The following is a 22,566-nucleotide window of genomic DNA, read 5'->3' on the forward strand; positions in this document are numbered from 1 at the left end:
ACACTGAACACATACGATCCCTTCTGTACTGAAGAACTGACAGGGTGGTAGGTAGCCTAGCGGTTAAGAGAGTTGGGACAGTAACTAAAAGGTTTCTGGTTGGAACCCATGACTTGACCATGTGAAATCTGCCAATGTGCCCTTGAGCAAGGCACGTTACCCTAATTGCTCCTGTCAGTCTCTGGAAAAGAACTTCTGCTAAATGACAAAATAAAATGAATTCAGAACTTGAGCAAATCTGCCCTCTGCTGGTAAAGCTATTGAATGTACTGTATTTTGCTGAGAAAACAATAACATTTCAAAGGATTAAAGGTATTGGGGAAAACAAAGTTAACACAGGTACAGTTTAAGCCACTGGTCAGTAAATGTGTGGTTGTGGTGAGGGGTGTCAGTAGACAAAACAGTTAAACTGACTGTTAGTAAGGTCATGACCTGTAAATCAGACAATTTGAACCTGACCTGACCTTAATACTGTCAAGAACAAACACTGTTCTGAACAAACACACACCACTAGCCTCAATCACCAGGAGTCCGCACACGATGAACCAGTCTAGGCAGTATGGTAACACATACTAGACTAATTCAACACAGACAACACTAGTTTATACTTTCTATTTTATTATCCCGAGTGCCTGTGAGACACAAAAGCAAGTGTGGGTGTGAAGGGAGGGAGAACGCAATTGTCTTAAAGTAAAGCCTGATTAACTAAGGATATGAGCTGTGTAAAAAGACCTAGTAACTTTATCATGTACAAACACTAGTCCTGCCTGTCCAGGGTCCACCGGCTGTTCACAGCCAGATATGAGTTACTGATGTCTTTCAGCTCATGATTAACAGTGGAAGTGCTATTACTGATATAATACAGGTTACATCCAGTCCAACCAATATGCACACAGCTAAATAAAAAGACAAAAATGTGTTTGGTATTTTCTTCGATAAACCCAACTTGTTCTCCACACACATACACACAGGGTAAAGTTACCACAGTACTGAAAATATATCCTTTTTCGATGCAGACTAAAAAAATTAAAGCAAAAACAAGCAGGTTTTATAGCATCATTCGAATCTTCAGTCTAAATATAAATTGTATTTCCTTTCAGTGCGTCTCAAAATATGTTCAACCATGTCAAGACTTCAATATTATCTTCCTCGTCTTTCTCAAAAGGAACCACTTGGAATGTGGAACTGATAGAATCTCTACAGAATAGCAGGACAGATTCCAGGGATTCGTAACCTTTACATGTCTGGGATTCCACAAGCAGCCAAGACACTGTAGAACAACAGACATGGCTCTCTGAGGTAAAATCCTTTGTTTGTTGACATCTCCAGTGGACTCCAGGGTTGTATTCATTAGGACACAGTATCAAACAGTTTTGCAACAGAAACGAAAATTAGCATTTCTTATTGGACAAGTGCAGGTAGTCCCTCAGTAGTCAGTTTCTTCCGTTTGGTGACTAATGAACACGACCCAGCTAAAGTTCTGCACAACAGGGAGTGTACTGTTAGCTTCAGACATCCCTCTACTTCTCACTCTTCCATCCTTCTCTCTCTTTCCCTCTCTCCTCCACCACTCCTCCTTTCATCTCATCCATCCCCCACGGTTCATTGGCATGCCAGGGGGTGGCAGGGGCACCTGGGGCTGGCCTGGCGGTGGAGGGTAACCCCCAGGAGGCATGCCCATCCCCGGAGGTGGCACCCCGTGTCCTGGGGGCATGCGTGGAGGGGGGTACTCAGGGTAGTTGTAGCCTGGTGGAGGGTAGGCCGGGGAGGGAGGGGGAAGGTTGGGGGGTGGGTAGGCGCTGGGTGGGGGTCCTGGGGGTGGGGCGTTAGGGTAAACGTGAGGGTGATAGGGCATGGGGGGCCGTAGTTGGGGGGCATGGGGGCGTAGGACGGTTCCCCTGTCTTCATTATAGACTGAAGGCTCTGGAAGCCTTCCCCTGACATGTAGGAGCTAGAGGTGGACATTCCCATGATGTAACTAGAGGGAGGAGGAGGAGGGGGGCGGTGGGGCAGGGGAGGGGGCTGGTGGGGGGGTGGCGCGTGAGACGGGGGAGGGGGAACGGGCTCGCTACCCGCGGCTGGCTCAGCTTCAGGAGGCACTGGAGGAGCCTTATGATCTGAGAGGAGAGAGAAGAGAGAGAAAGAGAGAGAAAGAGAGAGAAAGAGAGAGAAAGAGAGAGAAAGAGAGAGAAGAGGGGAGAGAGGGAGAAGAGGGGAGAGAGGGAGAAGAGGGGAGAGAGAAAGAGAAAGAGGGGGGAGAGAGAGAGAAAGAGAGAAGTGAAGTAAGGTCATTTCCACTAAACACAATCCTAATCATAGTGCTGAAAGCTTTGACATTCCTGTTCAACGAGACAGCCCTTTAGAGACCCAACTGTCACTTTAAAACTGTAAAGAATTCCTAGTAATCCTATAGATAGACTACACACTTCCTGTGAAGTGCTCATTAACAAGTTGAAGCAGTAATCAGATTGGTCTGAGGGCAGGAGGTAAGGAGAGGGTGGTCTGTTCTGACTGGACTGTTAGTTACATAACCAGGATTCTAAGAAGGCCCGTTGTGCTCGAAGCAGCCTCTCACTAAAACCATGGCCATCAATAAAAACAGACAAAATAAAGATGCCACTTCATCCAATCATATGACAACAGGCCAGATTCTCTCTGAGGGGATACAGATGATCACTAGCTACTGCTGTTATGATGAGTAACCTGCTGAGTAGTACGACACTCACCAGGCAGCGGTTGAGAAGCGGGCAGGGGGGGCATAGGGCTCTCCAACCGTGGAATCTTAGAACCTACTTGTTCTGGAGGTTTGGGTTCCTCTTTTGGAGAACTCTGACAAAACAGAAAGAAAGAATACTCTGCTGCTTCAAGCAGGCACACACGTTCAACTTTAGACCACTTGAGGAATGAAAACCACCAACTACACATAAGCTGTTGTCGGGGGTTATCTGTTAGGGTTGTGCAGTACCCACATTGTCATACCGTCAATGTACCATACCAGGGTGCATGGTATTACAGAATGTGCACACAGGGGGGCGCCATTACGCACAAAACTATTTAGGCAACAGGGATCTTGATCCAGGAGGGGTTTGAATGTCTCTGCTGTGACCATGAAGCTTGATCTTAACATAGAGCCACTTAGTTAGCAGGTTAGCAAACCAGATGCATAGCTGGAGCCCAGAGCTGGATATCATTTATTTCACACATCTTAGATTTCTTATAGTTATACTTAACTTAGTTATAAATCATACTGTCAGTATTTCTAAATATAACGTTTATACCGTTTATGTGCCTGTCTATTACCTATTGTGTTAGTCATGGATACTACTCAGACACATTCAATAATTAAACATTAATGATCCACAGAAAATGAAATTGCATTTGTCACCAGCTGACAAATACAAAGACACACTGCCATCACTCACATGTGGGCGTTTCGGATGGCGTGGGGGGCTGCCTTGGGGGGAGTTCCTCTTGGGTGGAGGGGGTAGTGGGACACCCCCTGGAGGCTGGGGGGGTCCTCTCTGCTTGGTCTCCTGCTCCAGACCCGGGGGGATGGGGGTCTTCCCCTGGGAGTACAGGTCCAGGATCTGGTGACAGATGTCTAGGACGAGATGACAGCAGTGGACAGGGGTTAGGTATGATGTGCCTGTACAGATTGGACAGAGATACAATTGTTTTCATTTCTCCTAGATGCTGATTAGCGTTAAGGGATGAATAGGAACATGAGCAGAACTTGTAACCATTACACCATACGTATATAAGTAGGGATAAAGTGACTATGCAACATGATAAACAGTAGCAGCAGTGTATGTGATCATTCAAAAGAGTTGGTGCAAAAAGGGTCAATGCAGGTAGTCCGGGTAGCTATTTGGTTAACTATTTATGGCAGGCTCATGGCTTGGGGGTAGAAGCTGTTCAGGGTCCTGTTCGTTCCAAACTTGGTGCATCGGTACCGCTTGCCATGCGGTAGTAGAGAGAACAGTCTATGACTGGGATGGCTGGGGTCTGACAATTATTAGGGCCTTCCTCTGACACCGCCTGGTATAGAGGTCCTGGATGGCAGGGAGCTCAGCCCCAGTGTTGTACAGATCATATACGTTTTATTTTATTTAACTGAATATTTAACTAGGCAAGTCAGTTTAAGAACAAATTCTTATTCACAATGGACGGCCTACCGGTGGAACAGAGGGTTAACTGCCTTGTTCAAATCAAATTTTATTGGTCACATACACATGGTTAGCAGATGTTAATGCGAGTGTAGCGAAATGCTTGTGCTTCTAGTTCCGACCATGCAGTAATATCTAACAAGTAATCTAACCTAACAATTTCACAACAACTACCTTATACACACAAGTGTTAAGGAATGAATAAGAATATGTACATAAAAATATATGAATGAGTGATGGACGAACGGCATAGGCAAGATGCAGTAGATGGTATGGAGTACAGTATATACATATGAGATGAGTAATGTAGGTTATGAAAACATTATATAAAGTGGCATTGTTTAAAGTGGCTAGTGATACATTTATTACATCAATGTTTCATTATTCAAGTGGCTAGAGTTGAGTCAGTATGTTGGCAGCAGCCACTCAATGTTAGTGATGGCTGTTTAACAGTCTGATGGCCTTGAAATAGAAGCTGTTTTTCAGTCTCTCGGTTCCAGCTTTGATGCACCTGTACTGACCTCGCCTTCTAGATGATAGCAGGGTGAACAGGCAGTGGCTCGGGTGGTTGTTGTCCTTGATGATCTTTTTGGCCTTCCTGTGACATCGGGTAGTATAGGTGTCCTGGAGGGCAGGTAGTTTGCCCCCAGTGATGCATTGTGCAGACCTCATTACCTTCTGGAGAGCCTTACGGTTATGGGCGGAGCAGTTGCCATACCAGGCGGTGATACAGCCCGACAGGATGCTCTCGATTGTGCTTCTGTAAAAGTTTGTGAGTGTTTTTGGTGACAAGCCAAATTTCTTCAGCCTCCTGAGGTTGAAGAGGCGCTGCTGCGCCTTCTTCACCACGCTGTCTGTGTGGGTGGACCATTTCAGTTTGTCCGTGATGTCTACGCTGAGGAACTTATAACTATCCACCTTCTCCACTACTGTCCCGTCAATGTGGATAGGGGCTGCTCCCTCTGCTGTTTCCTGAAGTTCACGATGATCTCCTTGGTTTTGTTGACATTGAGTGCGAGGTTATTTTCCTGACACCACACTCCGAGGGCCCTCACCTCCTCCCTGTAGGTCATCTCGTTGTTGTTGGTAATCAAGCCTACCACTGTAGTGTCATCTGCAAACTTGATGATTGAGTTGGAGGCGTGCATGGCCACACAGTCGTGGGTGAACAGGGAGTACAGGAGAGGGCTGAGAACACACCCTTGTGGGGCCCCAGTGTTGAGGATCAGCGGGGTGGAGATGTTGTTACCTACCCTCACCACCTGGGGACGGCCCGTCAGGAAGTCCAGGACCCAGTTGCACAGGGCGGGGTTCAGACCCAGGGCCCCGAGCTTAACGATGAGCTTGGAGGGTACTATGGTGTTGAATGCTGAGCTATAGTCGATGAACAGCATTCTTACATAGGTATTCCTCTTGTCCAGATGGGTTAGGGCAGTGTGCAGTGTGATGGCGTCGTCTGTGGACCTATTGGGGCGGTAAGCAAATTGGAGTGGGTCTAGGGTGTCAGGTAGGGTGGAGGTGATATGGTCCTTGACTAGTCTCTCAAAGCACTTCATGAGACTAGTCAAGGACCATATCACCTCCACCCTACCTGACACCCTAGACCCACTTCAATTTGCTTACCGCCCCAATAGGTCCACAGACGACGCAATTGCAATCACACTTAGGGGCAGAATGACAGATTTTTACCTTGTCAGATCGGGGACTCGATCCTGCAACCTTTCGGTTACTGGCCCAACGCTCTAACCACTAGGCTACCTGCCGCCCCAGACGCCAAGCAGTTGCCATACCAAGCAGTGATGCAGCCGGTCAAGACGCTTTAAAAATGGTGCAAGACTGGGCTTTTGGGTGTCCCTGTCTTAAAATGTGTGTCAGGGAAGTGTAACAATGCAAAGAGACGAAGACGTAATCTTGACGTCATACCTTCTAGCAGCTCCACTGGGACGTCCTGGACAAACTGCTCCCACCATCGCCGTGAAGACTGCTTGGACGTCCACTCCTGGATGTCAAACTTACACAGCCGTCCAGCCAGGTACATGACTGCTACAGCTATGATCTCTGGCTCCCACTGCAGGGACAGCATGGTGCACAGGCTGGAGAGAGAGAGGTAGGAACAGAGAGAACCGTTTAGATGTGGAGCTAAATACAGTCCTACAATACTATTCAATGAACATTGTAAGATGAGAAGGTGACAGGAAACAGGAAATAAGGACTACTGTGTTATGTTTGGCTCACCTGTCGTTGACGAAGGTCCAGGCCATCTGCACCAGCTTCTGGACTTTGGTTTTGTCACCTAGAGAGAAAAAAAAAAAGAAATGCTGTTTTTCACAATTGCATAAGAGGGACACATCATTGCCTGGTGTTGCCAAGACAGGACCTGGATGTTTTCAAGGTCAAAAAACATGACTCACTAGTGCTGTTTGGAGAGGAGACAGCTTATAGGATACTACTAACTACTTCAACATAAAGACTTGGAGATGACAGTTGGAAATGAAGTCAAACTAAGATAGAAACACCACCTTTCACACCTTTGAGCTGCTTGGCGTATCGCAGGAGGAACATGTAAGGGTGTTCCACTTGCAGGTCAAACTTGATCGTCTGTAGCAGGATCCTCTCTAGCACCATAACCTCTTCCTGTTGATGGCGAACATCCTATGATACAGCCCCGGACCCAAACAAGAGTGTAAAGTAAGGAAACACACAAGGGCTTTTCACATTACTATCAAACCAAGCTGTGAACTGTGCTGAAAAGGACAATGTGAAAAGTATAGGCTATTAAACAAAATTCTTGCCAACAATATAATTTTTTATATCTTTATTTTTTAGAATTTTTTAAATTTTATTTCACCTTTATTTAACCAGGTAGGTCAGTTTAAAACAAGTTCTCATTTACAATTGCGACCTGGCCAAGATAAAGCAAAGCAGTTCGACACATTCAACAACACAGAGTTACACATGGAGTAAAACAAACATACAGTCAATAATACAGTAGACAAATAAGTCTATATACAAAGTGAGCAAATGAGGTGAAATAAGGGAGGTAAAGGCAAAAAAGGCCATTGTGGCAAAGTAAATACAATCTAGCAAGTAAAACACTGGAATGGTAGATTTGTAGTGGAATAAAGTGCAAAGTAGAAATACTGGGGTGCAAAATAAATAAATGCAGTAGGGGAAGTGGTAGTTGTTTGGGCTAAATTATAGATGGGCTATGTACAGGTGCAGTGATCTGTTAGCTGCTCTGAGAGCTGGTGCTTAAAGCTAGTGTGGGAGATAAGTGTTTCCAGTTTCAGAGATTTTTGTAGTTCGTTCCAGTCATTGGCAGCAGAGAACTGGAAGGAGAGACGACCAAAGGAGGAATTGGCTTTGGGGGTGACCAGACAGATATACCTGCTGGAGCGCGTGCTACAGGTGGGTGCTGCTATGGTGACCAGTGAGCTGAGATAAGGGGGAGATAAGCTGAGATATGGGGGATACAACCTTCCCAGCTCTGCAGATTTTGCTGCAAAGTGACAGAATGATTATATCATTTATTTTGGTACTGTCCATATGTAGGTTGTTTTTGGTCACAGGTCCAGGAATGGATGAAGAACTGTAACATTTACCTGGAGTTACAGATAATTCTACAGATAGCAATACTGGGTGATTTGAAAAATCAGTCAAAACAATCAATAGTATAATTATTTTAGCCCAAAAATGTTTTTGATATAATTTACAATCTGTAGAAACTGAGAATAGAAAGGTTCAGAACTTTTGTGAAGCATCACAGCATAGCTGAAAAATATATGACAAATAGAAATCCAAAATGGATGGTGTTAAGAGATGGATGAGAGGGGTTGAATGGAGCTGAAGGGTGGGACTAATAACAACAAGATAACAACTGTAAAACATACGGCGTCTGTAAAATGTATATAAGTTCAGAACTTCTGTGAAAGAGCACAGTTAAAAATATATGGCAAATACAAATCAAACTGGATGGACATCAGAAATAGATGGGAGAGGTAGACTAAAAACAAAATATAACTATTGTAAAATAGATCGTGTCCTGTATAACCAGGAAGTAAAAGCCTAAGTGTTGTTGTTCATTAGTTTACTCCAATTACGGGAGGGATGGTAGGGTGAGTGGAAAACAATAAAGGAAATATTTTTTTTTTAAAAGGTGTGTAATTATATATACTGTACACACACACAGTACCAGTCAAACATTTGGACACCTACTCATTCAAGGGATTTTCATTATTTTTTACTATTTTCTACATTGTAGAATAATAGTGAAGAAATCAAAACGATGAAATAACACATATGGAATCATGCAGTAACCAAAAAGTGTTAAATCCAGATAGTCTATATTTGAGATTCTTCAAAGTAGCCACCCTTTGCCTTGTTCACAGCTTTGCATACTCTTGGCATTCTCTCAACCAGCTCCACGAGGTAGTCAACTGGAATGCATTTAAATTAACAGGTGTGCATTCTGCAGAGATACGCCATCCCATCTGGTTTGCACTTAAAGGGAGTATCATTTTTTTTCAAGAGGACAATGACCCAACAAACCTCCAGGCTGTGTAAGGGCTATTTGACCAAGAAGGAGAGTGATGACCTGCATCAGATGACCTGGCCTCCACAATCACACAACCTCAACCCAATTGAAATGGTTTAGGATGAGTTGGACCGCAGAGTGAAGGAGAAGCAGCCAACAAGTGCTCAGCATAAGTGAGAACACCTTCAACACTGTTGGAAAAGCATTCCAGGTGAAGCTGGTTGAGAGAATGCCAAGCGTGTGCCAAAGCTGTCAAAGGTTAAGGGTGGCTACTTTGAAGAATGTCAAATATATTTAGAATTGTTTAACACTTTTTTCGTTACTACATGATTGCAGGTGTTATTTCATCGTTTTTATGTCTTCACTATTCTAAAATGTACAAAATAGTAAAAATAAAGAAAAACCCTTTAATGAGTGTGTCCAAACCTTTGACAGTTTTTTATTTATTTAACTTGGCAAGTCAGTTAAGAAACAAATTCTTATTTACCATGACAGCCTACCAAAAGGCAAAAGGCCTCCTGCGGGGACGGGGGCTGGGATTAAAAATATATTTTTTACACGTATAGGACAAAACACACATCACAACAAGAGAGACAACACTACATAAAGATAGACCCAAGGCAACAACATAGCAATGGCAGCAACACAACAACATGGTAGGAAGGTTGCAAACATTATTGGGCACAGACAACAGCACAAAGGGCAAACACAACAATACATCACACAAAGCAGCCACAACTGTCAGTAAGAGTGTCCATGATTGAGCCTTTGAATGAAGAGATGGAGATAAAACTGTTCAGTTTGAGTGTTTGTTGCAGCTCGTTCCAGCCGCTAGCTGCAGTGAACTGAAAAGAGGAGCGACCCAGGGATGTGTGTGCTTTAGGGACCTTTAACAGAATGTTACTGGCAGAACAGGTGTTGTATGTGGAGGATGAGGGCTGCAGTAAATATCTCAGATAGGGGGGAGTGAGGCCTAAGAGGGTTTTATAAATAAGCATCAACCAGTGGGTCTTGTGATGGGTATAAAGAGATGACCAGTTTACAGAGGAGTATAGAGTGCAGTGATGTGTCCTATAAGGATCATTGGTGGCAAACTTGATGGCCGAATAGTAAAGAACATCTAGAAGCTCGAGAGCACCCTTACCTGACAATCTATAAATTATGTCTCCGTAATCTAGCATGGGTAGGATGGTCATCTGAATCAGGGTTAGCTTGGCAGCTGGGGTGGAAGAGGAGCGATTGCGATAGAGGAAACTAAGTCTAGATTTAACCTTAGCCTGCAGCTTTGATATGTGCTGAGAGAAGGACAGTGTACCGTCTAGCCATACTCCCAAGTACTTGTATGAGGTGACTACCTCAAGCTCTAAACCCTCAGGAGGTAGTAATCACACCGGTGGGGAAAGGGGCATTCTTCTTACCAAACCACATGACCTTTGTTTTGGAGGTGTTCAGAAGAAGGTTAAAGGCAGAGAACGCTTGTTGGACACTAAGAAAGTTTTGTTGTAGAGCGTTTAACACAAATTCCGGGGAGGGGCCAGTTGAGTATAAGATATAAATGGATGAGAGAGCTTCCTACTGCCTGAGCTATGTTGTTGATGTAAATTGAGAAGAGCGTGGGGCCTAGGATCGAGCCTTGGGGTACACCCTTGGTGACAGGCAGTGGCTGAGAGAGCAGATGTTCCGACTTTATACACCGCACTCAGTGAGATAGTTAGCAAACCAGGCAAAAGACCCCTCAGAGACACCAATACTTCTTAGCCTGCCCACAAGAATGAAATGGTCAACCGCAAGTATTCACAAACTGGGGTACGCAGGTATTCCCCAGAGGTACGCACAGTACATTGTGGCTAGAAAACTTCTAATATGGTGAGCTACCGAGTAGCTCGGACAGGCAAGCCCCATACTATTGTGGAGGACTTAACTCTTCCTGTTGCCGCAGATATGGCTGGGACAATGCTGGGGGAAAAGGCCCAAAAAACTATACAGACAATGTCTTCATCAAACAACACTGTTTCACGACGCATCAATGACATGGCAGGAGATGTTTTGAAACAATTACTGCTTCGCATACAAGCCCGTGAATTCTATGCGTTACAGCTGGATGAGTCAACAGACGTGGCGGGCCTGGCACAGCTCCGCTACATTTATGGGGGGTCAATTAAGGAAGACATCCTCTTCTGCAAACCACTGGAAACCAGATGGACTTTGGTGGTCAAGATGTGTTGGTATCTGTACTGATAGCGCAAAAGCCATGACAGGGAGACATAGTAGAGTGATAACGCGCATGCAAGCAGTTGCTCCCGACGCCACTTGGTTAAACTGCAGCATCCACCGAGAGGCTCTTGCTGCCAAGGGAATGCCTGACCGCTTGAAAGACATTTTGGACACTACGGTGAAAATGGTTAAAGCAAGGCACCTGAGCTCACGTGTAATATCTGCATTATGCAATGACATGGGTAGCGACCATGTAACGCTTTTACAACATACAGAAGTGCGCTGGTTATGAACGGGCAAAGTATTTACACGTTTTTTAATTGAGAGACGAGCTTAAACTTTTTACAGACCATAATTTTCACTTGTCTGACCGCTTGCATGAAGACGAGTTTCTCACATGACTGGCCTATCTGGGTGATGTTTTTTCACACCTGAATGATCTGAATCTAGGATTACAGGGACTCTCCGCAACTACACTGCTCAAAAAAATAAAGGGAACACTTAAACAACACAGTGTAACTCCAAGTCAATCACACTTCTGTGAAATTAAACTGTCCACTTAGGAAGCAACACTGATTGACAATACATTTCACATGCTGTTGTGCAAATGGAATAGACAACAGGTGGAAATTGCAGGCAATTAGCAAGACACCCCCAATAAAGGAGTGGTTCTGCAGGTGGTAACCACACACCACTTCTCAGTTCCTATGCTTCCTGGCTGATGTTTTGGTCACTTTTGAATGCTGGCGGTGCTTTCACTCTAGTGGTAGCATGAGACGGAGTCTACAACCCACACAAGTGGCTCAGGTAGTGCAGCTCATCCAGGATGGCACATCAATGCGAGCTGTGGCAAGAAGGTTTGCTGTGTCTGTCAGCGTAGTGTCCAGAGCATGGAGGCGCTACCAGGAGACAGGCCAGTACATCAGGAGACGTGGAGGAGGCCGTAGGAGGGCAACAACCCAGCAGCAGGACCGCTACCTCCGCCTTTGTGCAAGGAGGAGCAGGAGAAGCACTGCCAGAGCCCTGCAAAATAACCTCCAGCAGGCCACAAATGTGCATGTGTCTGCTCAAACGGTCAGAAACAGACTCCATGAGGGTGGTATGAGGGCCCGACGTCCACAGGTGGGGGTTGTGCTTACAGCCCAACACCGTGCAGGACGTTTGGCATTTGCCAAAGAACACCAAGATTGGCAAATTCGCCACTGGCGCCCTGTGCTCGTCACAGATGAAAGCAGGTTCACACTGAGCACGTGACAGACGTGACAGTCTGGAGACGCCGTGGAGAACGTTCTGCTGCCTGCAACATCCTCCAGCATGACCGGTTTGGCAGTGGGTCAGTCATGGTGTGGGGTGGCATTTCTTTGGGGGGCCGCACAGCCCTCCATGTGCTCGCCAGAGGTAGCCTGACTGCCATTAGGTACCAAGATGAGATCCTCAGACCCCTTGTGAGACCATATGCTGGTGCGGTTGGCTCTGGGTTCCTCCTAATGCAAGACAATGCTAGACCTCATGTGGCTGGAGTGTTTCAGCAGTTCCTGCAAGAGGAAGGCATTGATGCTATGGACCGGCCCGCCCGTTCCCCAGACCTGAATCCAATTGAGCACATCTGGAACATCATGTCTCGCTCCATCCACCAACGCCACGTTGCACCACAGACTGTCCAGGAGTTGGCGGATGCTTTAGTCCAGGTCTGGGAGGAGATCCCTCAGGAGACCATCCGCCACCTCATCAGGAGCATGCCCAGGCGTTGTAGGGAGGTCATACAGGCACGTGGAGAACACACACACTACTGAGCCTCATGTTGACTTGTTTTAAGGACATTACATCAAAGTTGGATCAGCCTGTAGTGTGGTTTTCCACTTTAATTTTGAGTGTTGACTCCAAATCCAGACCTCCATGGGTTGATAAATTGGATTTCCATGGATTATTTTTGTGTGATTTTGTTGTCAGCACATTCAACTATGTAAAGAAAAAAGTATTTAATAAGATTATTTCTTTCATTCAGATCTAGGATGTGTTGTTTAAGTGTTCCCTTTATTTTTTTGAGCAGTATATATTCAATGAGCGGGACAAACTTCAGGCTGATTAAGAAGTTGGAGCTCTTCTCTGTCTGCATTAACAAGGACAACACACAGGTCTTTCCATCATTGTATGATTTGTGTGCAAATTAACAAGCTTACGGACAATGTCAAATGTCATATAGTGAAGCACCCGAGTGAGTTGGGTGCACAATTACGCAGGTACTTTCCCGAAACGGATGACACTAACAACTGGATTCGTTATCCCTTTCATGCCCTGCCTCCATTCCACTTACCGATATCTGAACAAGAGAGCTTCATCGAAATTGCAACAAGCGGTTCTGTCAAAATTGAATTTAAATCTGGATAAGAGCGTCTGCTAAATGACTTAAATGTAAATGTAAATCAGAAGCCACTGCCAGATTTCTGGATAGGTCTGCGCTCAGTTTCTTGCCTTGGCAAATCTCGCTGTTAAAACACTGATGCCCTTTGCAACCATGTACCTATGGGAGAGTGGATTCTCAGCCCTCACTAGCATGAAAACTAAATACAGGCACAGACTGTGTGGAAAATGATTTAAGACATTATCTCCAATACAACCCAACATTGCAGAGTTATGTGCAGCCTTTCAAGCACACCCTTCTCATTAACCTGTGGTGAGTTATTCATAATTTTTGATGAACAAATAAGATTTTATATGGAAGATGGCTAAATAAAGAGCCAAATTATTATTATTATTATTATTATTATTATGTTATTATTTGTGCCCTGGTCCTATAAGAGCTCTTGCTCACTTCCCACGAGCCGGGATATGACAAAAACTCACTCATTCTTATGTTTAATAAATGTATCATATAGTGTGTGTGTGTGTGTGTGTGTGGTGTGGCAGGCTTACAATAATGGCAAAAAAACATTTGAGTGCGCTCTGACCCTGGTGCTAGAGGGGGTACGCAGCTGGAGGTTGAATGTTTGAAGGGGTACGAGACTATAAAGAGTTTGAGAACCACTGGTCTACCGTATCAAAAGCTTTGACCGAGTCAATAAAAATAGCACCACAATATTGCTTAGAATCAAGGGCAATGGTGACATCATTGAGGACCTTTAAGGTTGCACATCCATAACATGGGCGGAAACCAAATTGCATACCAGAGAGAATACTATAGACATCAAGAAAGCTAGTCAGTTGATTATTGACACGTTTTTCCAACACTTTTGATAAACAGGGCAAAATAGAAATAGGCCTATAACAGTTAGGATCAGCTTGATCTCCCCCTTTAAATAAAGGACGAACCGTGGCTGCCTTCCAAGCAATGGGAACCTCCCCAGAAAGGAGAGACAGGTTAAAGGTCAGAGATAGGCTTGGCGATGATAGGGGCAGCAACCTTAAAGAAGAAAGGGTCTAAATTATCTGACCCAGGTATATTTTTGGGGGTCAAGTTTAAGGAGCTCCTTTAGCACCTCAGACTCAGTGACTTCCTGCAGGGAGAAACTTTGTAGGGGGCAGGGGGAAAAGAGGGAGGAGCATCGGGGCTAGACGCATTAGAAGGGGTGGGAGATAAGGAAATGTTGGACGGGCAAGAAGGCATGGCTGAGTCAAATAGGAATCCTGACTTAATGAAGTGGTGATTAAAAAGCTCAGCCATGTGCTTCTTGTCAGTAACAACCACATCATCAACTTTAAGGGACATGAGCAGCTGTGAGGAGGAAGGTTTATTCTCCAGGTCATTAAACGTTTTCCAGAACTTCTTGGGTTTAAACCCACAGAGAGAACTGCTCCTTAAAGTAACTAACTTTGGCCTTCCAGATAGCCTGAGTGCACGTATTTCTAATTTGCCTGAACGAGAGCCAGTCAGCCTGAGTATGCGTGTGCCGAGCCTTTCGCCAAATGGAATTCTTGAGGTGGAGTAACTCTACAAGATCACGGTCAAACCAGGGGCTGAACCTGTTTTTAATTCTCATTTTCTTTATGGGGGAGTGTTTGTTAACAATCCCACTGAAAATATCAAAAAAGAAGGTCCAAGCGTCTTCGACAGAGCTGATCCTATACCATTTTGTAGAGGCCAGTTCATGAAGGAAGACTTGCTCATTAAAGTTTTTTAGCAAGTGTCTATGACAAATCAGGACAGGTTGTTTCACTGAGCAGCCATTACGAACACAGGCTGTAAAACAGTGATCACTAAGGTCATTACAGAAAACACCAGACTGATACCTATCAGGATTATTTGTGAGGATAACATCGAGGAGAGTAGCCTTTTCTGGGTGTTTGGAGTCATACCTTGTGGGATTGGTAATAATCTGAGAAAGATTTAGGGAGTCCCATTGCTTTAGGACTTGCTCAGGTAGTTTAAGCATGTCCCAGTTTAGGTCACCTAGCAGGACAAATTCAGACTTAGTGTAAGGGGCCAGGAGAGAGCTTAGGGCAGGTAGGGTGCAGACCAGTGCTGATGGAGGATGATAACACCCAGCAACAGTCAACAAAGAGCTATTTGAAAGTTTAATGCCTAAAACCAGCAAATCAAATTGTTTGGGGACAGACTTGGTGGAGACAACCGAGCACTGAAGGTGTTCCTTGGTAAAGATTGCCACTCCCCCACCTTTGGAAGATCTGTCTTGCCGAAAAAGGTTGTAACCAGAAAAGTTAACATCAGTATTCAAAACACTCTTCCTTAACCACGTCTCAGTACTGACCAACACATCTGGATTGGAGCTGTGAACCCACACTTTCAATTGATCCATTTTAGGTAATAAGCTTCTAGTGTTAACGTGCTGAAAACCCAGGCTTTTACGAGAGCAGAAATCAGTGAAACACATATCAGAGCACAAGTCAGAATTGGGGCTAGCAACAGTAGATGGGTCAGGGTGTACATGCACATTTCCAGATATCAGCAGCAGTAATACAATCAGGGCACGGCAGAGGACAGGGAGAGCTCTACAGTGCTGATTTATGACATCAGAATGTGCATGAGATGGCAACAAGATCATATTGTACACCAATTTCATCAGGTAACATGAATACAAAGCTGGCGAGAGGTGGTTAGAATGGGATGGGAGGCTAAAAGTCTGTGTAACCAATAGAGAGTCAGAGTCCCGAGTGTGGGAACAAACAGTCTGTCCCACGGTTGGGTAAAGAAAGTTCATAGACAACAAAGCATGCAGGCAAATAGCAACAAAAAAATGATGACTTGGGGCTAGCCATTTTAAGTTCAGAGTCACTCGCCCCAACAGTGCGTGTGTGCTGGAGGCGAGGGGAGTAGGTGTAACACCCACTTGGGAGAAGCTTTTATTTCTGGAGACAGATTTGTAGAAAATGCCAGTGGATGGTCTCTGAACAGCGGGAGAGGGCTTGTGAGACGCCTGACATGTTGGGCTCAAAGGCTTCAACAACTCTCACTTCACACCTCAGTGCTAACGGAAGTTGTATCTGGTCTGTCTCAGTTCCAGGTTGGATGGTGTCCTCAGGTCTCTGCTGTATGTTTGCCAGAGCACCCTCTGTATAGCTTAGAAAAAGGAATCCTTGGTAGTAGTAATCCTTCCAGGTAATTTTGTCCAAAATTAGGTTGTAGGTTTCGAGTTTTGAATCGGAGTGAAGGTTATGTTGTGGAGGCTAGCATCCTGTACATGTCCCTGTCGGAAAATCCAAGTTTATCTAACTCCAAATCTATCTTTTTGTTAAAAAAAAAACATGTTGAAAAATGCAAGCTCACATGCAGCTTTGTCTATCACTCCCTCACTCCGGTACAGTATATACAGGGCCTTCAGAAAGTATTCTGACCATCTTTTTCCACATTTTGAAATGTTACAGCCTTATTCTAACATTGGTTAAATAAAATATTTATCATCAATCTACACAAAATACCCCATAACGGCAAAAAACGGAAATATGACATTTACATAAGTACTCAGACCCTTTACTCAGTACTTTGTTAAAGCACCTTCGGCAATGATTACAGCATTGAGTCTTCTTGGGAATAAGGCTACAAGCTTGGCACACCTGTATTTGGGGAGTTTCTCCTATTCTTCTCTGCAGATCCTCTCAAGCTCTGTCAGGTTGGATGGGGAGCGTCACTGCACAGCTATTTTCAGGTCACTCCGGAGATGATTGATTGAGTTCAAGTCCGGGCTCTGGCTGGGCCACTCAAGGACATTCAGAAACTTGTCCCGAAGCCACTCCTGCATTGTCTTGGCTGTGTGTTTAGGGTCGTTGTCCTGTTGGAAGGTGAACCTTCGCCCCCAGTCTGAGGTCCTGAGCAGGTTTTCATCAAGGATCTCTCTGTACTTTGCTCTGTTCATCTTTCCCTTGATCCTGACTAGTCTCCCAGTTCCTGCTGCTGAAAAACATCCCCACAGCATGATGCTGCCACCAACATTCTTCACCAATGGGATGGTGCCAGGTTTCCTCCAGACGTGAAATTTGGCATTCAGGCCAAATAGTTCAATCATGGTTTCATCAGAACAGAGAATCTTGTTTCTCATGGTCTGAGAGTCTTTAGGTGCCTTTTGGCAAACTCCAAGCGGGCTGCCATGTGCCTTTTACTGAGGAATGGCTTCCGTCTGGCCACTCTACCATAAAGGCCTGATTGGTAGAGTGCTGCAGAGATGGTTGTCCTTCTGGAAGGTTCTCCCATCTCCACAGAGTAACTCTAGAGCTCTGTCAGAGTGAATATAGGGTTCTTGGTCACCTCCCTGACCAAGGCCCTTCTCTCCTGATTGCTCAGTTTGGCCATGCAGCCAGCTCTAGGAAGAGTCTTGGTGGTTACAAACTTATTCCATTTAAGAATGATGGAGGCCACTGTGTTCCTGGGGACCTTCAATGCTGCACACATTTTTTGGCACCCTTCCCCAGATCTGTGCCTCGACACGATCCTGTCTCGGCACTCTACGGACAATTCCTTCGGGCCTCATGGCTTGGGTTTTTTCTCTGACATGCACTGTCAACTGTTGGACCTTTATATAGACAGGTTTGTGCCTTTCCAAATCATGTCCAATCAATTTAAATTTACCACAGGTGGACTCCAATCAGGTTGTAGAAAAGGATGATCAATGGAAACAAGGTGCACCTGAGCTCAATTTCGAGTCTCATAGCAAAGGGTCTGAATACTTATGTAAATAAGGTATCTGTTTTTTTATTTATAATACCTTTGAAAAACTGTCTAAAAACCAGTTTTCACTTTTTCATTTTGGGGTATTGTGTGTGTATTGCTGAATATTTTTATTTATTTAATCAATTTTAGAATAAGGCTGTAACGTAACAAAATGTGGAAAAAGTCAAGGGGTCTGAATTCTTTCCGAATGCACTGTGTATATAAACACACTCCCGGTCAAAGGTTTTAGAACACCTACCGTAATATCCGGACTATAAGCCGCTACTTTTTTCCCAGGCTTTGAACCTCGCGGCTTAAACAATGACGCGGCTAATATATATATTTTTTTTTTTAAACATTCTGTGACGTGCTCAGTTTTTTGGCGGCATGAAGTTTTCATTAGACCAATGAAATTGCAGAACGGGTTAAGGTCAAACAACTTTTTTGTTTACTGTTTAGATTAAATCGAGCGCTCTCAAACTTCCCATCATTCTGATTACGGTAGTCATTTTGTCACCCTGATTCCTGGGGGTACAACAAAGTATTTGCAACCACTCGACATCAGTGTAAATCGTGCATTTAAGGTAGCGCTCCATGTTCAGTGGGAGGCTTGGATGACAAGTGGGGAGAAATCCTTCACTAAAACGGGCCGCATGCGAAGAGCAACTTATGGTCAAGTCTGCCAGTGGGTCCTGACAGCGTGGAGCATTGTCAAAAAATCCACTATCATCAACGGGTTTCGAAAGGCTGGACTGCTGCATGTTGAAGAGGGCTCAGCGGGGGATTTGCCTCCGGATGAAAGTGACGAGAGCGACAATGAAAACGATCCAATATCGGATGAAGCAATTCTGAGGCTATTCAACTCCGACACCGAAGGAGATGGTTTCAGTGGTTTCAGTGCACAGGAGGAGGAAGATAGTGACCAATGACTTTCTTGGTAGGCTACTGTTTACTGCAAAAAAAAAAAAATTGTTACAAGCCGTGTTTCGTTAAAGCCTATTTATTTTTGTTACAAGCCGTGCTTCGTTAAAGCCTATTTATTTTTGTTACAAGCCGTGTTTCGTTAAAGCCTATTTATTTTTGTTACAAGCCGTGTTTCGTTAAAGCCTATTTATTTTTGTTACAAGCCGTGTTTCGTTAAAGCCTATTTATTTTTGTTACAAGCCGTGTTTCGTTAAAGCCTATTTATTTTTGTTACAAGCCGTGTTTCGTTAAAGCCTGTGTAAAGTTCATTTGTTTCAATGTACCGGTAGGCACCTGCGGCTTATAGACATGTGCGGCTTATTTATGTTCAAAATAATATATATTTTTTAAATTCAGTGGGTGCGGCTTATATTCAGGTGCGCTTAATAGTCCGGAAATTACGGTACTCATTCAAGGGTTTGAAACTATGAAATAACACATATGGAATCATGTAGTAAACAAAAAGTGTTAAACAAATCATGTATTATTTCATAGTTTTGATGTCTTCACTATTATTCTACAATGTAGAAAATAGTCAAAATAAAGCAAATAAAACACTTGAATGAGTAGGTGTTCTAAAACGTTTGACCGATTGTGTATATATTTACAAAAAATATATATGGGGGATTGGAAATGATGCGGACAATTAGATTGCAGCTTCCATCAACGTATCTGCAATATTAATGCTGATCTACCCCCTAAAAAATACAAAATATAAAATAAAAAAAATAGCCTATTATCAAGCCAGCAGTTTGGTTCAGCACGTGTAGAAAGTGTACCAGTAAACATAGCAGTACTTCACTGTACCTACAAACAGAGGACAGAGGGAGAAGTGAATGAACTAAGACACATCTCACCTTTGGGTCGTCTCCAAACTGGGTAAACTGTACGTCGTTCAGTAAGCTCCGAGCCGTCTTGATGATGTCTTTACATTTCTTAGGAGTCTCCTCCACTTTCCCAGCCAAGAAGAGACAACACGCACCGGTCACCTGTAGATACACAGGTCTCACACCATTTAATACCAAGACATTATGCAGTACCACCGGTCACCTGTAGATATACAGGTCTCACACTATTTAAAACCAAGACATTATGCAGTACCACCTGTCATCTGTAGATACACAGGTCTCACACCATTTAATACCAAGTCATTATGCAGTACCACCGGTCACCTGTAGATATACAGGTCTCACACTATTTAAAACCAAGACATTATGCAGTACCACCTGTCATCTGTAGATACACAGGTCTCACACCATTTAATACCAAGACATTATGCAGTACCACCTGTCACCTGTAGATATACAGGTCTCACACTATTTAAAACCAAGACATTATGCAGTACCACCTGTCATCTGTAGATATACAGGTCTCACACTATTTAAAACCAAGACATTATGCAGTACCACCTGTCATCTGTAGATACACAGGTCTCACACTATTTAATACCAAGACATTATGCAGTACCACCTGTCACCTGTAGATATACAATACACAGGTCTCACACTATTTAATACCAAGACATTATGCAGTACCACCTGTCACCTGTAGATATACAGGTCTCACACTATTTAAAACCAAGACATTAAGCAGTACCACCTGTCACCTGTAGATGCACAGGTCTCACAAGATTTAATACCAAGACATTAAGCAGTACCACCTGTCACCTGTAGATACACAAGTCTCACACTATTTAATACCAAGACATTATGCAGTACCACCTGTAGATATACAATACACAGGTCTCACACTATTTAATACCAAGATATTATGCAGTACCACCTGTAGATATATAATACACAGGTCTCACACTATTTAATACCAAGATATTAGGCAGTACCTCTAAGAATGCGCCACTGAGATTGAAGTTGACAACATGACCGTGTACAATTATTTTGAATGTTGAAGGCAAATTATTGTACAAGTGTAGCATTGTAAGCCGCTTTGGATAAGAGTTTGTGTAAAATGTAAAATGTGACCGGTTCAGTACACAACACAAAATTCTTTACCAAAATACTCACATATCTGGGGAACTGTTTGAAAGAGTGAAACATGTAGAAACGATGGAAGTAGATGATACCTGTTGCCAAGGTGTCATAATGTCTGATGACAGAGTTAAGGGTGAAACTCGACAAAGCTACATTACTTTAGGTGAAATCAAAAAATCTCGCTAACTTTCTGACACCCAGAAAATGATCAACAAGATGACGAGGCTATGACATGACTGTGTCAAACGTTGCGTGTAAAAGGATACAGTCCGAGTCTGGTCCCGACATCGAAGATGAACCGGGCCCCCTCCCTGCGGTACCGGGCCTCTGTGGCTGGGTCCAGGCCCTCAGACTGGGACGGGGTGTGGGCCAGGTCCTTCTTGTCCCAGTACCAGCATGGCTTGATATGGTCAAGGAAGGCCTGACCACTGGCGGGGTGGTTGTTTTCCTTCATCTGGTGAGAAGAGGATGATGGACCCGCTGAACTAGAAGACTGGCAAAGGAGGCGGATGAAAACGGGATGATTCACAGCGAAGACAGCATGAATTAATGGTGTAAAGTATTGTCATATATGATGAAGAAATCGGTTGCTAGTTAGCTGGCTAAAGTTGTCATCTATCTTATTTTACAGTAGCTAGAAACTGTTTTGGAAGTTAAACTAATAAATAAGTCGTGGTAGTAGCCATTGAATTCATAATATTAAATGAACGTTTAAATGACCTAACTATAGCTACAGAGCTAGGTAGCTAACAGTTGTTTACGGATGAGGGGCATGGATGACCAACATGGAAGAAATAACAGATTTGACAATATCTATTTGATCTCTCTGACCACAGTTGAAAGCTTGTGCTAAATAACGTTGTTGTAAGCTAACGTTACCTAACTACCTTTCAGGCCGAAGTTGCAAGCTAGCTACTGTAGCTAACTTACTTGGTAAAACTAACTTCAGCTAACGTTAGCTAGCACTCCCTGACCGTTCAATCAATCCAAAACACACGCATGTCAAACGTAGGTTGTCTAAAATCTGAAAAGAAGGACGCTTACCTTTATCATGTAGGCTTTATAATGCGTAACAATATCAACAATCGATTAAATAATCGTTTTATATTTCGACTGAATTAGTCACCGACAACAGTCTCCATTGTAACATGGGCGCCGCCATTTTTGTTTATACGTCAGATGCCGGTGAGGGTTTTATTATTATTATGAGCAACAGCACAAATTCTGAAACAGAAATATACAGACAAGAGTACATAAACCAAACGTAGACAGGGGTATTTCATGTAAAACTACATTTTACATTTGTCAAAACGTTTTTGTTTTTTACATTTACTCATCATTTCAAACTAATATTTAAGTTCTATCTTAAACAATGTAGAGTGGTTTGTTCTCCGCCCACTTCATCTTATGGATAAAAATATCTTCAAAGAAAAATAATACAATTAACAATGAAAATTAAATCAAGGTCCAGCCGGTGAGAGGAGTTGTGTGCGTGGAATAGGGAGTAATTGCAGACCGAAATCCGGGGCGTTTCTTGGTGTGTTTGTGGTCAGTTTCCGTGGTCAGTTCCGGTGTTATGAGACGGTTGGTTTCCAGACACAG

General features: G+C 43.8%; 1 protein-coding gene across 1 annotated transcript; it reads right to left on the reverse strand.

Moving 5' to 3' along the window:
- Positions 1–252: 252 nt before the first annotated feature.
- On the reverse strand, positions 253–22,272 carry LOC106608241 (cyclin-K). Its single transcript, XM_045721096.1, is given in 11 exon segments — positions 253–1,858; positions 1,861–2,117; positions 2,727–2,829; positions 3,423–3,601; positions 6,090–6,259; positions 6,402–6,459; positions 6,695–6,818; positions 19,834–19,965; positions 20,998–21,079; positions 21,231–21,457; positions 22,009–22,272. Coding segments are annotated over 11 exon segments (1,620 nt in total). The 5' UTR covers positions 22,018–22,272; the 3' UTR covers positions 253–1,579.
- Positions 22,273–22,566: the final 294 nt, after the last annotated feature.

This window comes from Salmo salar, chromosome ssa06 (assembly GCF_905237065.1).
Source record: "Salmo salar chromosome ssa06, Ssal_v3.1, whole genome shotgun sequence".
Lineage (NCBI taxonomy): Eukaryota > Metazoa > Chordata > Actinopteri > Salmoniformes > Salmonidae > Salmo > Salmo salar.